The sequence below is a fragment of the Tachysurus vachellii genome, chromosome 17 (assembly GCF_030014155.1).
Source record: "Tachysurus vachellii isolate PV-2020 chromosome 17, HZAU_Pvac_v1, whole genome shotgun sequence".
Taxonomy (NCBI): domain Eukaryota; kingdom Metazoa; phylum Chordata; class Actinopteri; order Siluriformes; family Bagridae; genus Tachysurus; species Tachysurus vachellii.
Genome location: NC_083476.1, coordinates 2,551,368 through 2,570,000, shown reverse-complemented (window position 1 = coordinate 2,570,000; position 18,633 = coordinate 2,551,368). Strand labels below are relative to the sequence as shown.

General features: G+C 39.8%; 1 protein-coding gene across 2 annotated transcripts in view; it reads left to right on the top strand.

Moving 5' to 3' along the window:
* The window catches only part of LOC132860067 (zinc finger and BTB domain-containing protein 7C), a 23,874-nt gene extending 5,912 nt beyond the window's left edge, over nt 1-17,962 (top strand). Inside the window, exons 2-4 of one of the 2 annotated variants that reach the window (XM_060891127.1) lie at nt 7,267-7,411; nt 13,057-14,404; nt 15,412-17,962. In XM_060891127.1, the coding sequence (XP_060747110.1) occupies nt 13,071-14,404; nt 15,412-15,982 (1,905 nt within the window). In that variant the 5' untranslated portion in view covers nt 7,267-7,411; nt 13,057-13,070 and the 3' untranslated portion in view covers nt 15,983-17,962. The remainder of the gene's footprint in view (nt 1-7,266; nt 7,412-13,056; nt 14,405-15,411) is intronic. The other variant, XM_060891126.1, reaches the window with a different exon arrangement.
* The last annotated feature ends 671 nt before the right edge of the window (nt 17,963-18,633 follow it).

Here is an 18,633-nt window from a genome sequence, read left to right as displayed (position 1 = left end):
GCTTGGTTGATTTTTTTTTGTTGTTTATTTGTTTGTCTGTTTGTTTGTTTTATTAACCAAGATTATTTAACCAATTATTTTATTTAAACTTTTTTTTTTTTATGGAGAAATAAACAAATAGTCTCATAAGAACCTCAATACGGATGCGTTAATCAACTGTATTATATATTAAAGCGATTTATTTTAGGTATGAATATAATTTTATTATGTGTGTGTGTATGTGTGAGTGTGTGTGAGTGTGTGTGTGGGAAAATAGCGGTTTATACAGGTGCGTATAAGTATAGTATAGTATACTTGTGTGTGTATTATTAGACTATAGACTCTATATCACCAAGTGTGACTATGAAAGTCTGTGTCTTGTGTGTGTGTGTGTGTGTGTGTGTGTGTGTGTGTGTGTGTGTGTGTGTGTATTACAACTGCTATGACAGGCATCTGTCTCCTGTGCCCTGCAGCCTGGCTGGTTTTAATTAGGAGAAGCCAGAGAGCCCGAGGGCAGACAGAGGCTAGCTATAATCACACACACACACACACACACACACACACACACACACACACACACACACACACACAGGTTAGACTCCCCCTCATACACACATATGCCTCCGTCTTACAGCCACCCACCAAAATTACCATAGAAATTCACATAGAGATATACAGCAACACACACACACACACACACACACACACACACACACACACACACACACACACAAGTAATTACTCAACACAGTTCAAGATAAAACACAGAGCTACTGGTCTGAAAACAGGAGTTGATGTCTTCAGCTCCTCCCTAATCCAGAGATGTAGCAAGGCACTGAAATGACCTTACAGCTGCATATTTTTAAATAGTGTACATCTGTGTGTGTGTGTGTGTGTGTGTGTGTGTGTGTGCGCATGTGTGTGTGTGTGTTTATATTTCTGCTTGTAGTGCTTGCTTCAATGTACTTGAAAAATTGTCTTCTAAATTTTTTTAAATACCTGCAACAGAAGTAATTTTCGTGACCTCATAATGCCAAAATGCGTTTTTTTTTCCTACATAAAATGTTAGAAACTTTCTAAACCCTTCGATCCGTTTCCTGGTCGTGAGTTTGGTAAGAATGAACTGTACGGCACAGTAACTAGTTCGTTTTTACCGGTTAAATACGTCGTAATTACAAGTCTGGTGCACGCAGAGATTCGGATTTTAATAGTGTTTACTTTCAGTCGCTTGTGAGAGTTTGATCGGATTTACTGACTGAAGTCATAATACGATGCTATGTGTGTGTTTTGTGTGTGTGTGTGTGTGTTTGGGAAATACCCACCCCTGTTTAATAGTGTGAAAAATTATGCCGTAAATTACATTTATACACTGATGTGTAAAAATACTGTCTACTGCCAGAGGAGGTGTGTGAGAGTGTGTGAGAGTGTGTGTGAGTGTGTGTGTATTGTCCTTGGAAAAGTTTTTTCCCACCCAGCTAACCCTGGGAGTGGTGGGTGGGTTTGTCTGCGGCCAGGCAGAGATGACACAAGTTTTCCCACCGTCCACCGTCCTCCCTGTCCGACTTCCCGTGTCGCAGCCGGTGGATTTTCACATGTTTACTTCACATCTGCTGAAAGTTTTCCATCCTCCTAGTATCAGAGAGCTGAAGAGAAGTGAAAGACATCATGGTAAAACTCTCTCTCGCTCTCATCCTCCGTTCCTCTGTGTGTGTGTGTGTGTCATGACAGGAACTGAGTGTGATCACAAACAGGTACTGCAGAAGCCCAACGCTTACTCAGCCTGGACCTCCTGAGTGTGAACAGATTACACACACACACACACACACACACACACACACATGCACACAAACTCAGCCAGAAAACTCAGCCAGAAGATGTTTTTCTTATCTGATATCTCGTCCAATCTCTGACACAGTGAACTATCGTCCATCGAGCAGCTATTAGACATTTTTCTAACTTGTATTCGTTCTATAAATTTACAGCCACGTTATTTACTATAAATTAGCAGCCAGATGACTTCGACAGAGAACTAGATATTTTACTTCTTCTTTAAAGTTAATTAAATGATTTTTTGCGCTTTGTGAAATGAGCTAAAATGTACAACAAATTGATCTTTAATAAATAATTAGTACAGAAATATTTGCTGATTGTTTTCCTGTAACTGCACAAACCCCAAGAGTTTAAAGTGTGTTATTTAACATGAATAAGTGACGGTTAGAGGCGACGTTAACGTCCTTTACTGTCAAATTCACCTGAAATCCTCAGGAATCGAATCTGTATTAAATCTTATAAGCGAGCTACGATGCTACGTTAGCGCTAGTTCCCGTTGTTTGTGGAGTTTTGAGCGGACGCAGTGTTAAAGCGTATCAAGCTGCTTGGCTTTATAATGAGGCGAGAAGAATGGTGACATCTTGTATCTAATATAAGAAGCTTTTCTCAGAGCTCTGAGTCCACTAACTAATGAAGAGTTACCTGCTGAGGCCTGGGTTTCTATGACAACTGACTGAGCCTTACAGTGTGTCTCTCAGTGTGTGTGTGTGTGCTTCAGTGTGTGTGTTTTTTCAGTGATTATTACTGTAATCTCGGTTTGTGTGACAAGAATTTAGCTGTGAGGGTTAAAATAAAAAAATAAATAAAAATCTTTTAAAAATTTAAAAGTTTACAGAATGTCCAAAAAAAATATCTCGGGGGTCGTGGCAGAGAAACGTAAAATCTTTCCCCACAGATACACGTTCATTTGTTCTTTCTGCCAGAAAATGCATTGAAAAAAGAGATATTTGTTCTGAATTCTCAGTAAATAATTCAATCCTGTTAATTTTCTTTTTTTTTTAAATAAATAAACAAACAAACAAACGTATTAATATTATACACAACGAATATTGCACATTAGGGGCTGCATACAATTATTATTATTATTATTATTATTATTATTATTATTATTATTATTATTATTATTATTATTATTACTGACTTTTTTATTGTGGATGCTTTCACTTTCCAAATGTCTTTCCATTTTTCTTACACTCACTTCTTTGAGTAACTCAGTGTAACTACACTTCTTTCTTTCTTTCTTTCTTTCTTTCTTTCTTTCTTTCTTTCTTTTGATCTTTCTTTCTTTCTGACACCAGCATCCTTTTCCATTTTTGTCATTCTCATTTATGTATCTTTTTAAATTTATTTATTTATTTATTTTCTTTTTATTACACACCTCTTTTCAGCAATGTCAGGTGATTAGTCAGTTCCTGTAGATATCATGAGTAATAATAACACTGATATTTTTGCAGCACTAATTTTGACTTGGGCTTAAATCAAACACTGTGAATAAAAAAAAATAAATGTAAAAACCCTATGGAACGATCTCATATTGCACGTTACATGCTGTATAATCAAAATGAATATATATAAAAATATGATTTATTTATTTCTTTATCACACACAATATCTGTCACTCAGACATCCTGTTTTTCATGCTCCGTATTCCCTTATGAGTCAATTTCATCATCTATCTCACTCCAAATCGTTCACTGCTCAGCGAGTCGTGATGTGAAGCGGGCCGACCGATTGAGCTCGGCTCCTAAACCGCTAACGAGCCTGATTGCTGATGTCATTTAGGAAATCCTGTCCAGGTCAGGAGCGTTTTAAAGCACTGAGAAAGTGTTTTACTGATGAGTAAAAAAGTGTTTCTACGTATCACGGTTTAAATCTGTGAAAATTTACTTTACAATGATAATAAGAGTCAGTGAACGAAATGATAGAAGCGAAAGCTGTGGGAAACCTTTAGTCACAACAACATCAGATCGTTACAGAAGGTCACATTTCACTGCTGTTGCGTATTATGGAGAAAAGTTCTCGCTAAGTCGAGACACTGGTCTTAGCCTGTAGGCTTTCTCAGGAGAAAAATATAATTGCAGTCTTTATCCTTAAATTCTGACTTTTTACAGTCTCTGGATTAAGTTAAGGATGAACACACACACACATACACACACACACACACACACACACACACACACACACACACATACACACACACACACACACAAACAAAAAAAACAACTATCAACTTGTTCTGCTAAATTGAAATAATTACATTCAAATACAATTTCTTAGCATAGATTATTGTAAAATAAATATCATAAATTAATAAATATTAAACAGCTTTTTTTATATTTTATAATAAATATAAAACAGCTTTTAACACCTGCATTTAAGAAGTGTTTGCAGGTGTAAAATAATAACAAATATCATTTTAAAATATAATTTATTTTTAGGAATAATTTCATGCATATAGAGCAGGTTTATTTATGTTTCTTTTGTATTTTTTCTTTTTTTTTAATTTTCTATTTCTATGTTGATTTATTAGGTTTTACAGAAATGAATCAGTTTAAAATTACAGTTTAAAATTCTACCAGTAATTAAAAATAAAAAAAAAATCTAATAACACTGAAAAAACATGTTATTTATATCTTTTTACTTTGTATTCAAGATATAAATAACATGTTTTTTCAGTGTTATTAGATTTTTGTGGGTTAAAAGTTTTGGATTTAAAAGAATTCGAATGTTTCTGATAAATAAATATCACGATAAATTTGATTCATTTTGTCCTTTATATTTGGAAGAAAAAAAAAATGTTCCCAAAGTGTCTGTGGAAATTCTTCGAGGTTGAATTGAAGCGCTCGTAATATTTCCATTTTAGAAATAAATAATTAAAAAAAAGCCTCTAAAACCGAGTCACAGGAAGCTTTCTGTCGCTTAGGAGAGATGTGAAAGATCGTCGCAACGCGAGCGTCGATGCAGCGTGAACACACCTCTTCATTTGTTCATTCGTTCATTCGTTCATTTACTCAGCTCTCCAGCTCTGTTCCCTCTCCTCATTCTTTCTTTTGTTTCTTTAAATATTTCTGTCTCTTTTATCTCTCAAAGCATTAAGACAATGTTTTCTGTTCTGACAAGTTCTTACTCAGATCTACTGTGTGACTCGGGTAATTACTTTCCACTGGCTCGGAGCTATTTAAAGCTCTGCTGCATGATTGACGCTGCAGTATGACTTTATTATTCCTGTTTTTAAACCACTGTTTTTAAAGCACCACCGAGAACGTGGCCTTCGTTTGTATCCAGGTGAGAAGGAGAGGGAAAAAAAATAATACAAGACATTATTTGGGTCAACGATTGTGATAAAACTTATTTTTGAAATTTTTTAAAGGGGTATTTTGGCAGAGATTGATTTCATGCTTGCTTTAATTCAGGTTAGAAAGAAAGAAAGAAAGAAAGAAAGAAAGAAAGAAAGAAAGAAAGAAAGAAAGAATACGTGGGATTTTACTGGGTTTATATGTTTTGTGTGTAAGTGTGTGTGTGTGTGTGTGTGTGTGTGTGTACATGGATGTGTGGGTGTGGATGTACATGTGTGTGTGTGTGTGGGTTCGTGTGTGTGGATATACATGTGTGTGGGTGTGTGTGTGTGTTTGTGTGTGTGTGTGTGCATGGATGTGTGGGTGTGGATGTACGTGTGTGTGTGTGTGTGTGTGTGTGTGTGTGTGTGCATGGATGTGTGGGTGTGGATGTACATGTGTGTGTGTGTGTGTGTGCATGGATGTGTGGGTGTGGATGTACATGTGTGTGTGTGTGGGTGCGTGTGTGGGTTTGTGTGTGTGGATGTACATGTGTGTGGGTGTGTGTGTGTTTGTGGGTGTGTATGTGTGTGTGTGTGTGTGTGCTTAGATGTGTGTGTGTGTGTGTGGATGTGTGTGAGTGTTTGTGTGTGGATGTGTGTGTGTGTGGATGTGTGTGTGTGTGGATGTGTGTGTGTGTGAGTGTGTGTGTGTGTGTGGATGTGTGTGTGTGTGTTTGTGTGTGTGTGTGTGGATGTGTGTGAGTGTGTGTGTGAATGTGTGTGAGTGTGTGTGTTTGCGTGTGCGTGTGTGTGTGTGGATGTGTGTGAGTGTGTGTGGATGTGTGTGAGTGTGTGTGTGTGTGTGTGTGTGTGTGTGTGTGTGTGTGTGTGTGTGTGTGTGTGTGGATGTGTGTGTGTGTGTGTGTGTGTGTGTGTGTGAGTGTGTGTGAGTGTGTGTGGATGTGTGTGTGGATGTGTGTGAGTGTGTGTGTGGATGTGTGTGTGTGTGGATGTGTGTGAGTCTAAAATCAACAGTTGCCGTATTTATCTAAATATTTATACCCTGTCTCTGATCTCAGTTCTGATTGGTCAGAAGGAGTTCAGTATATTTCCGCAGCAGCAGCAGCCTTACACAGACTTGTAGGCCAAACAAATGTTGGTATTTAAAGCCAAACTTGATCTGATTTGCTGATGTTTCATGTAAGCAGAAGTAAGGAGTCTCCAGTGTCAGATCACATTACGTTTATATCTCTGTAACGTAAGGAATAAAAAGGATAACACCTTGTTTTTAATGGACGCTCTACAACATTAACAGTAACTCTAAACGGATAAAAAGTACATGCTGTTAGTCCGTCCTTTGTGAGTGTGAGGAATTCGGAGGAACTCTTGGGGCTGCATCGCACCACCGTGTGTTTGATTATTTGTCCTACAATGCCATGCCTTGTCGTGTTTTATTCCTTATATAGTGTAGGGTGATTCCCTCGGGAGCAGAAACGTTCACTCCCTCTGCTCCGTCTCAGAAAGCTCGATGTGCTGCACATGCACAAATAGTGTTGGCACTTCAAACTCGTTCATTTTCCTCTCTCTCTTTCTCTCTCTCTCTCTCTCTCTCTCTCTCTCTCTCTCTCTCTCTCTCTCTCTCCTGAACCTCCCAGTGCTGCTGTCTGTTCCTGGGTCAGTCGCTGCAAATCTGCTGTAAGGAAACTAAAAATTCATTTAGTCCGACCCCAAATCAGAGGGTGTCTGCACCACGGCCTTATTACACACCGGGCCTAACTTGTGTTGTGGAGGTGGATGGGGTATTATTATCTCTGTGCTACCCACCCAGCTATAAAAACGACTAGTGCTGCATCTCTACATCACACACTGCCCCTGCACTAGTCCTCTCCCTCACTCTCTCTCTTCCTCTCCCTCCCTCTCTCTCTCTTTCCGCTGTACAGTGGGGTCCACCTCTTCTCTTCTGTTCTCTTCTCTTCCCTCTCGCACTCATCCACTTGCTCTCGGTACCACGCACGCATGAGTGACTGAGTGCGTGTGTGAGTGTGTGTGTGAGTGTGTGCGAGCGCGTGCGTGCGTGTGTGTGTGTGTGTGTGTGTGTGTGTGTGCGCACTAGAGACAGAGAGAGAGAGGGAGAGACGTTGTTTCTGCCACTGTTGGATTTTTTTTTTTTGTGAATGGAGGGAAGATGAGCGGATGAGTGAGAATGGACAGGGAGCGCGGCATAAAAGACAGGAGATGAGACAGACACAGAGAGAGAGAGACAGAGAGACGAACATCACTCCGTAGTCTCAGGATAAGTCACACACATTCCAGAGGAGGCTCGGGGTGAGTGTGTGCGTTTTGTTCTTTTTGTTGTTGTTGTTCTTTTAAACTTCATGTGTTCATTTCTTTTAAAGTAAAGTATCTTTCTAACACCTGTATTTCCTTTGGACGTGTCTTACATGCGTGTGTATCAGGTGTAGTCCCGGCACGGTGACAATAGCTCGGCCGTGTCACGGCAGCGGTAATTTGATGACTCATGTAATTATTTGGGTTACGACCTGCCGTATGTAAAAAAAAAGAAAAAGTGTCTATGAAGCTTCTGTGCTGCTGTGAAAAGGGACAAACCTTTTTGTGATCGATCCAGTTCACTGATTCGAGATCTGAGACCCTGTCGACTGTCATTAATGTGTCAGAGGTGCTTTCCCTTAACCACGTCCTGCTTCGAAAGACTCCTGATATTCTGCAAAAGGAGTCATCAGAATTGTTACACACACACATACACACACACACACACAGAGTAAAATGCTAACACATCAATAAAAAGGCTTGTGTGAAGACTAGAATGAGGCTTGCTGCTTGCTGTAATTGTGCTGTGTATGTTGTCGTTAAGCCGAACCCGACAACTTCAGAAGGCGAACCGGTCGAATAAGACGAGCGGAGGGCAGGACGCAGTGTGCTTTTGCGAGGAGACAGATAACAGGTGTAAATTAGTGTTTGTGGGACATCACGTCACGCCTTTGATGATGGTGTTTGTGTGCTTCTGCTCTGTGTACTTACACAGCCTGAGGATTAGAACAGACATGACCTAGCATCGGGGTTTATTAGTTTCTGGGTTTTATAACCATGTGTGTCGTAACCAAGGTGTGTTCACTTCAATTATCAGATCAGGAGTGTTTGGGGTTAATAAAAAAAAAAAAAAAAGTTAAAAGACCTTAAATACGATTAGACATGATTTAACTTCTGAGACTTAAACTTTCATTTCAACTACAGAGCTTCTTTTATTCGTTCTGATAATTAGAGTAAATTACTGAATAACATCATGATATATACTTAAAGTTACTTGTACTTGTATTTATTTAGTAATTAAGTCTCACTTGCTGCAGGATTTCCCTAAAACGTGTACAAGAACATTTCTTCGAGTCTTTCGTAATATTTCTGACTCACATAGAAAGACCTTCTTCTTACTGGTTATAAATTAGGCCAAATCCTTGAGGTTACGTCACTGTGTCATGATCTATACTGTATTTTTACAATTTTCAGCAAAGAATTTATACAGTAATTACAAGGGGAAACCCGTAGCATCTGTATAGAAATCACAGCGTTTGACATCGTACTTCATTACTTTATAACATTACGACGCTGTTATAAAGTGTCATATAAAGAGTCTACGGACCTCACCATAAACAGACGAAACCTATAATCCCGCACTTTATTGACCCGAGCAACTGGAAGCGTGTGAAATTATCGCCAGCCAAATAAACACTGAAAAAAAAACTCCCGAACACTGAGCGTGTACAAGATCTTATCCCTTATAACAATTCATAAAATCATCACGACCCCAGAGACACACAGCTGAGAATATGACCCGTACATTTTCCCCAAAGTTCGTAGCCAGAGTTTCCCAAACGAGGCCAGTTTTAAATTCATCTGCTGATCCTGAACCGTGACGGAAGCGCTCATTACTCGTGTCACACCTGTCATTACCGCAGCGCTTCCGTCTCCTCTGGCTGAGAGACACATCACCGAAATCCAAATTCAGAACCATCTGTTCAATTATTGCAGGGCCATTGCTAAGACGCCGACAAGCGCCGGTGTGTGTAAACAGGCTAAATAAGTGGCCGTGCTAACGGCTAACAGCCTGAACCTACAGGTCGCCCTCCAGCTCAGCCTTTGGAAAGGCCCTCAAATGATCTCCCTTAGGACCCACTAACCCAGCACTGGATTGAGCCAATTTACCACCACCTATTCCTCACGCACAGCTCCTTCTTAACCTCTCTCTCTCTCTCTCTCTCTCTCTCTCAGTCTATCTTCCATGTCTGTCTGTAACACTGTCTCTCTCCTGTTCTTCTCTGTTGACACCTCTGTGTCCTCGGCACCATGAGATATGATGAAATATGTCTGAGAGATGTGAACTGTTTTAACTTTTCTCCAAGTTTTCTCTTAACTCTCTTAACTCCTAGCTGATGACCTGCGCGTCACCTCGTAACCGTTATCGTATATATATATATATATATATATATATATATATATATATATATATATATATATATATATATATCTCAGTTATTTATTTATTTATTTTTACAATTCGCCGACCACAGAGGGAAAAAAAAAACGAGCGTTTATTTGGTGACTCAAACCTTAAAGAACACTCAGAAGCGTTTGCCGCTCTCTGGAGCTTTGTCCTCATTAAGTACGGCGGTAACGGAGTGAGTTATTTTGAACATCAAAGTTACTTTTGTTTTTACTCGAATAAGTGACATTTAGGTTTCTGAGGTGAAGGCTAAAGGTTCGTCTTTTATCATTCCAGAATTAGAGCTAGAGCTTTTTAACTCTTGTTGAATCTGATTGTAGAATCAAAACCAAAACCTCAAAAGAAAATGTACTTAAACTGAACTTAAAGTGAAACTGAATGATGCATAAAGGCTCACATACTCACGTATGCACTCTCTCTCTCTCTCTCTCTCTCTCTCTCTCTCTCTCTCTATACATATACAGTATATACACTCATGAAGGTGTTCTGTTAAAAGAAAATAATCAATGATGCAGTAGTGCGATGCGGCACAACTCGAAGCTCATCCTGAAGTGTTTTATTCGTCTTACGCCAACCGTGATTTCCAGCGGCTGCGGTTTTATTTCAGTTGTTGTTGAACGAACAAGAAATGTTGATCGTTCCTTCATCCGCTTCTCTTTTCACGAGACAGTAAACTAAACCTGTCATGTTACAGAGAGTTCCTCTGTCCTGAAGACTTGGCAGAAATCTTTATAAATAAATTATTCCAACGCACTGATACCGGAAACTCCTTCCATAAATGTTACACAACGACTTAACGTCTTACAGAATTTCATACCATTTCAACAACGATACAGTTTCCATTTGTTCTGGTTGTGTAAAGTGTTTAAACTAATACACTACAGAGAATAAAGTATTAAAGTATAAAAGAATAAACGTAGCTAGTGAAATTTCTAAGAACAATACAGACACCTTCTCGACAGGTCTCTTAATGTGCCACTTTTCTTCTCGCTGTAGTAAAGCGATATTGATTGCATTCCTGTGAAAGAGAGACGCTATTTTTTTCGACGGCTGTTAATTTGTTAATCGGATTCTGTGTCATTTTATGCTACAGTGTTATTGTTATCTTATGAAGAAATCCATCCAGATCCCTACACTCTACAGACAAATATATCTATTTTTGAGACAGATCTAAAGAGTTAAAGAAGTTAGTTAGTGGCACTGCCGTGCGTGTGTGTGAGTGTGTGTGTGTGTGTGTGTGTGTGTTTGTGTGTGTGTACTTGTGAGCTCGTGGTGGTATCCATGTAGGACGTTACAGTGGGAAAGCAGTGCCCTCCTTCCCGCTCTGAGCATGTGTCACATCCTGCTCCTATCCTACACACACACACACACACACACACACACACACACACTATAATTATGGGAGTGTATCTATAAGGACAGGGGAGGGGAAGAGCACAGAGTTAGGCAGCTACAGAAGTTGCACGTGTTCCCAGAGTGGGTGGGATCGACTGTTGTTTTTAGCTCTAAATGCCTGTTTGACTTGGCTGGATTTTCCAGGGAGGGGCACTGTCTTTTTTCTTTTCTTCTTCTTGTTCTTCTTCTTTTTTTTTCTACGTAACCTGTCAGGGAACGTCTGGGGACATAGTATCCCCCTCCTTCTCTCTCGTTCGGTGTCACGTTTATACAATACAATTACGCTTTTAATGCATCTCTGAAACGCCAAGTGCACACTAAGGTCAACGTGAAGGTTCTTCCATGAAGGAACGTCCTAGATGTCTTTCCTTGTAGATGTTCTTGTGCGAGGTAGAAACAAATCAAAAACATGATAAATAGTTCAATAAAAACCCAAATAATTTCTTAATTACTTTATATACCTTAGAAGCGATATACACCGTACAGATACAAATGACACTGAATCGCGGTTCTCAAAGTCCGGTTCTCTCTAAAGCTTAACCGTGGGGTCTGATAAAGTTATTATAATTATTGAGTTTTTAAACTTCTTATATTAGCTGATTTGACTGGTCAGATAAAATTAGTTTAATCCAAATATCAATACCGCAAAAACAATTCGTCCTATAAATATTATTTATGCACAGTACAAAGATCATTTACAGAATTTCACGAATAACCGTCTTGCGCTGGCTCAGATAAACAGCCACAATTATATTTTACACATAAAATATTTTACACATTAAATAATAAGCCTAATATACAGTATGAATAGTTGGATTAGGTTCATAAAATAAATCTGTTTCGCAGTTAAAGGTGTCCCTGGCTGCATGACGTTTGAGAACCCTTGGCACAGAATATGGACTGAGACGTATGCTGTTCTTTTGTTTCGTTTCCATGCAGCATTTCTTCCCTGTCTGTAAATGACATCCCCGCCCCCTCTCAGCCCTGCTCATCATGTTCACTATGCACTTCTCCTCATTTAAAGACATGTTGTTTCTTCTTTATTAGACTATATGTCTAATAAATTGGTAATTATAGCAACTGTCTCCTAGCAACAGTGCAAGAAATGTTCAATACTTGATCGGTAAGAGCTCAGATGTGATCGTGAACAAACAGATTCGAAAAAAAAAAAAAAAAGAGAAAGGAACAGGCTGGACTGTGGATGCCGACAAAAAAACTGCTCGTTTGCTTTAAAGTCACTCAGTTAGACTGGTTTGGATTTGGGAATCTTAAAGCATCCATCTAAATGACTGCACTGACCGCGTGAAGTACACGCTCTGAGATTATGCTCTATTCATAGCTGTGAATGAAGGGCGATGGTGCCAAGCGTCTCTGTGTAAAAGGCAGCGTAAACATTTTAGGGAATCCACAGGTACAATTCGGTTTCTGTTCACCCGTGTGCTGAAACCAGATGAACACACGACTCTTAGTGGGAGCTCTCTGTATGCATCAGTAGGGACATTTAGAATAGAGCATCGTTTAGAAATTCGAAGAAACTGTAAACATGATGGATTTACGGGTATCAAAAAATAAGCTGAAGAATATTAAAACAGATGTAGAGAAATCATCTTGCCCTCCAAACTTCTTTCCTTTAGTCTAGAAACTAGAGTCTGACCCCCTTTGCCTTCCTGTGTTTAGTTTCAAATGTCACATACAGTAGTGTGTGTGTGTGTGTGTGTGTGTGTGTGTGTGTGTGTGTGTGTGTGTGTGTGCGAGCGAGAGAGATAGCGAGAGAGCAAAACTACTGTATGTTTTATCTTGCTGTATCAGGCTTCAGACATCAAGCTTTGGTTGTAAAAACCCAAAAGCAGAAGATTAGAAAGAGAAGGCTGTAGAGAGCCACAAAGGGGTGGTGAGGCTGCCAAGTCTTGTTTGATGGATTCATTATACACCTCAAAAAATGTCACTCAAGCATCCTCTGAAGTAGCTAGTCAATCATTCTGTCATGCACATACAATATCCTTCAGCTAACGTTCTCTCCTTTTTTCTACTTTCTTTCCTTCTTCCTTTCTTTCTGCAGATTCTTATAAGACGATGGCACACAGTGAGGAGGACCTCATTGGGATCCCCTTCCCGAATCACAGCAGCGAAGTCCTGTGCAGTCTGAACGAACAGCGCCGTGATGGCTTCCTCTGTGATGTGGTCCTGGTGGTGAAGGACCAGGAGTACCGTACACACCGCTCCGTGCTGGCTGCCTGCAGCCAGTACTTCAAAAAACTCTTCACCGTGACCACGGGTGATGGCGACCCCAGCCATCATGGTGTTTACGAGCTGGACTTTGTAGCACCCGAGTCGCTGACGGCAATTTTGGAGTTTGCGTACACGTCGACGCTGACGGTGACTCCGTCCAACGTGAAGGAGATCCTGGGTGCGGCACGGCTTTTGGAGATCCCGTGTATCATTAATGTATGTTTGGAGATCATGGATAGCGGTGGAGGGGGAGGTAACGGTGGTGGAGAAGGAGAAGGAGAAGAAGAGGAGGATGAAGAAGAAGATGAGGAAGAAGAGGAAGACGAGGAAGAAGAGGAAATGGCAGAAGAGGCAGAGGACGACTCGAAAGACGGTGAGGTTGAGGAACATGACGGGGACAATGTCAGTGAACGATCTCTCCAAGCAGGTGCTTCTGAAAAGCATCAGAATCGAATTACTGGTGGTGAACGAGGAGCAGACAGTCCTGCGTGCAGCTCACAACAGAAAGTACATTCAGAAAGAGACTTGCCAAACTCTCAGAGATGCCAATCACGTACCCCGGAAAAACCCAGAGAGCAAGAAGGACTGGAAGGCAGAGCGCTGAAAGACTTTTCCATCGAGTCCCTGCTGCAGGAAGGGCTGTACCCAAAGATGCCAGGAATGGAGAGAGGGTCAGGGTTTACTTCTCTTCTACCTGGATTCTATCCTCCAATTTGGGCTACAGAGTTTCCAGGCTTCCCGCAACTCCTGGATCCCCAATGCCCGCCTCACCCCTACTCGACTTCTTCGTTGGACAACGGGCCCTTGGATCTTGCCATCAAGAAAGAAGTCATCAAAGAGGAACTAAAAGAAGAGCTCCCAGGTGCTCTGCTCCACAGAGAATTCCTCAAAGACTTTGTTAGCCCAAGCGTCGGTGCGGCCCCTGAACCCCCTCTGGGCCAGATTAAGGACGAAGCAGACCTGCGAAGCTACTTGAGTTTCCTCTCAGCATCCCACCTAGGGTCGCTGTTTCCACCGTGGCAGCTAGAGGAAGAGCGTAAGCTTAAGCCCAAAGCATCACAGCAGTGTCCCATCTGCAACAAGGTCATCCAGGGTGCAGGCAAACTACCTCGGCACATGAGGACTCACACAGGCGAGAAACCCTACATGTGTACCATCTGCGAGGTCCGCTTCACAAGGTAAGACAGAGACTGGGCATAGCATACATTAAGTCCAACCCAGATAGCACCCAGGTGGGCGCACTTTAGAGCCGGTGTGCCAAAGGCCTCCTCCAGGGGGTTACTGAAAGCAAGTCTTGAGAACACACACTTGGCAGGGGGGTGAGATCCACACTGTTAAGGTGTGAAAGTTGAGGTGCTGGTCATACCTGCTGATCTGAGACCATATTAGCCTTTTAAATCATGATGAACAGAAGGTTATCACTTGGCTAAAGAAACAATCCACCTGCCAAATCAGCACAACTGGAAGACTGGAAAATTTCGTTTCCACAGCTTAAGTCTTTCAAAGGGTTTTTCTGGACAACATCAAAGTTTTCAAAAGCTGTTTGAAGGTCACTTAGTCATAAAACGTAACAACACTGAAGTGGCATGAATAACAGGAAGGTTGGGGAGTTGACTAGACCAGACCAAATCAGTCACACTAAGAGAAGTTGCAAAAGCATCAAGCACCTGTCATATAGCATCATCCCTGTCATGCAAATGCATTTGTGAAACAGTTTGTGCAATTTTGTGGTCAGCCTCCGTCAGAGCTTCACAGTGGTTTCCATACTGTAATAAGAAAATACAACCTAGATTTCACTTCTTAACTAGCACACAGTATATCACAGAATAACAGTTAGCGGAGGAAAGTTTCGACCAAAAAATCCTGTAAAAGAAAAAACATGAATGTTGATTTGACTTTAGCGCACCACAAGAACACAACTCCTAAAAACCCTTAGCATATCCATCCTATTTGCACCAATGTAGGGCAAGTTTCATTCTCATGTTAAGCATTTAAGCGCACGAACCCACCACTGTGCGTGAATGTGTGCGTGAGCACAGGTGTTTGCTTTCAGCTTTAATTGTCTTTGAGGTTTAAAGGGGATTTTTTTTGGACATGATGAATGCATGAAGCTGCACAATCTTTCACCACTGTAGAAGGATGCCCTAAAACCCACTCACTCAATTTTTTCTTCTTTATCTCCCAGGCAAGACAAGCTAAAGATTCATATGCGCAAGCACACAGGCGAGCGACCCTATATGTGCCTGCACTGCAACTCCAAATTTGTGCACAACTACGACCTGAAGAACCATCTGCGTATCCATACAGGTGTGCGACCCTACCAGTGTGAGCACTGCTACAAGAGCTTCACCCGCTCTGACCACCTGCACCGGCACATCAAGCGCCAGAGCTGCCGCGTGTCACGTCCACGCCGGGGACGCAAGCCCTCCTCTTCCTGGCGCTCCTCCTCCGGCTTTTTCTACCCTCCAGATGCCCACCCACTACAAGGAGACCAAACATTACGTTTGCCATCCCTTAGTGCACCGGTGCCCCCTCAACTCCCTGAAAGACGGCAGGAATTAGACGGCGGCAGCAGAAGAGAGAATCTGACCGACAGGAAGCTCATCTCAGAGGATGTGAACAGGAAGAGGGGGGTGTTTGCTTTTGCCCTGGCTAGGGAGGACGTTCTACCGCACCCAGCCTTTTACCCCCCGAACCCTGATCCCTGGACCATGAGACTTGAGCGAGTGCCACCTGTTCCTGAAGCTGCAAACTGACTGCTCGGAGTTTTTTCGGTCACGCACAACTCTTTGGTTATTTTTCCTTAATGTGACTGAGAAGAATAGACACGTTCAAGTCTGGAACTTTCCCTGCAGTGGGTGTGCACTTGAGCAGAAAATGCTTTCCTGAATTTCTGAGACTTTGCAAATCATATTGGCAAATTGCTGATTTTAACTGATGTCTTTTTTTTTGTCGTTTAATCGTCAGCTTTCTAATGTGATGCCAGGGATTTTGAAAGGATCAAAAAATGGTTAATATCTTGGACATGTATTTGTATTTATGATTCTTCTTGTTGTTTATGGTTCTGTATTTGCTAACAAGGGTAAATTAAAGTGGGACTAAAACCTACCCACAGACTGTTAAGTGCAATTCTTTTTTTTGTTCCATTCCAAAGTTTTACAGGTAAGTCAGGTATCTAAAGGGACCATTATCTTCCATAACCTCTGTCGGAAGTAAGCTACAGGCGTATCAGTGCTTCTGGAAAAGTCTCAACTCCAGCTACATTCACTTATACCACTATGCAAAGATTACACCAATAAATGTTTAGATGATAGAAATTTTATCACGAATTAACGCCAAAAAAAAAAAAAACACAAAACATACAGGAACAAGTCGATGTTTTCATGACAAAACAGATTCAAAAAATTATAGTAAGCAATATGTTGCCTAATTTAATTTTACATATATTAAAAAAAAGTCTAGATTAATTTTTATCATGACAACCAATGCAAAAAAAATCGTATCCTTTTTATTTGGATTTTCTCTTAGACTCAACATATCTAGTTTACCCTTGATTAGTGTCCAATGCTTCGTATGCACTATTGTACATATTTTATATCATGTTTTATATAATCTTATGGTGAAGTTGCTAATTGTTGTAAAGTATTCAGAACATTGATGATTTTGAACATTGAAAACACCCAAAGATGTGTTGTATGAGAACAAACTTGAAAGTCTTTTTAAAAATCACATTTTGAAATCTCTTTAAATGGCATAACTAAAGTTGTTTAGTCTTTTTTTTTCTTTTCTTTTTCTAGCTATGAGTTGCCGGTTGAAAGTGTCTTGCAGGTGCTTGTCATGTACAGAAATTAAAACAGGGACTGTGTCGGTCATTTTGATATTATCGTTCCTTGCTATTGTACGTCAACGGTGTTTGAACTGCTATGGAGAAAATATTTTCAAGCTATTTATGCATATTTAAATAGGCCTTGGCTATATTTTGCTAATATGTTTTTATAAAGACACTAAAATGTCCTTGTTTGTCTGTACGAAAAAAAAAAAAAAATTGGCATTTTTCATTTTTAAACAACAGAAAGTGTGCTTATGTGATGTTTACGTCATTACCGATCTCAATTTAAACAATCCTTACGAAGTGGAAAGAAGTCACTTATTAAAAAGAAAAATAAAAGCTTTCAATTTCTCACTTCCTCTCTGAAACTACAGCAAAGTAAAGCCAACTTTCATATCCTTTATGAGCAAAACAGTAACCTTTTTCATCTAAATCTGGGTTTGAGCTGTGAAAATGTCCTGATGTTATATATATATATATATATATATATATATATATATATATATATATATATATATATATATATATATATATATGAACAATAATGAACCTACAAAACAATTCTCTGTATTTGACAATGCTTTGATTTATATAAAATGACACACACTAGATCTTTAGAGGGTAAATACGCGACTCTCTAGAACATCGAGGTGATGAGTGATGGAAATATAATTGCACTATGTGTTTTTGAAAGAACCGAGCATAAACATTTTTTTTTTAAGAAGTGGAAAAAAAACAGTCACAATATTTGAGAGATGCACTTTACTTTATACGAGGATGCTCTCCATCAGAGTTACCAGAATAAATGTGTGTTTTATTTGCACAATTAAATTACATCCCTGGAGCAAACTTCTGAATGAATTCATTCAAGATGTGGAACAAAGAATAAAAAAGTTTTTTTTCACCACTTCTGCAGAAGTCTTTACTTTTGCCTTTGATTCCTTTGCCACACTATTTTAACACACGGTACGATTGTATAGAGTTTAAAATGAAACTAATGGAATTATGTATACGGTTTATAATTTTATTTTTATTTTGTTTGCCTCGTATATGACTAAAAAAAAGAAGAAAGGCAATAACGCTGATTTTTGTTCTCGGGTGTCCGGAGTATGCGTGTGTGTGTGTGTGTGTGTGTGTGTCAGTCCTTCCCGGCCTTTGTAGGCGTCCTTTGAGTGCTTCATTTTCACACCAAATATGAATCACCAACATCAGAGCAAAAAAAAACACACCATCAAACGGCAGAAATAAAGATTTAAAATAAAAAAAAAAGTTAAAAAATTTCCTACGGTTTAAGGGAAATAAATAAAAAAAGTGAGTTATGGGCTGAAAATCAGCTCTTTAAAAAAAACAACCCACATGCTTAAAATAAATCCATATAAAATCTGGTCAATCTGGACTCAACAACCATAACATAATTTTTTGCTGATTAGAAATATAATTCTAAAGACCTGCTCACAACTAATGTCAATTCGAGTAAAATTCTAAAGCATGGAAATCAAACTGAAAATACTTTCCCACAATTTTATTATTCTTTAGCTGAATTTCTTTTGAGACAAATCTCAGTAATAACAGCTTGAT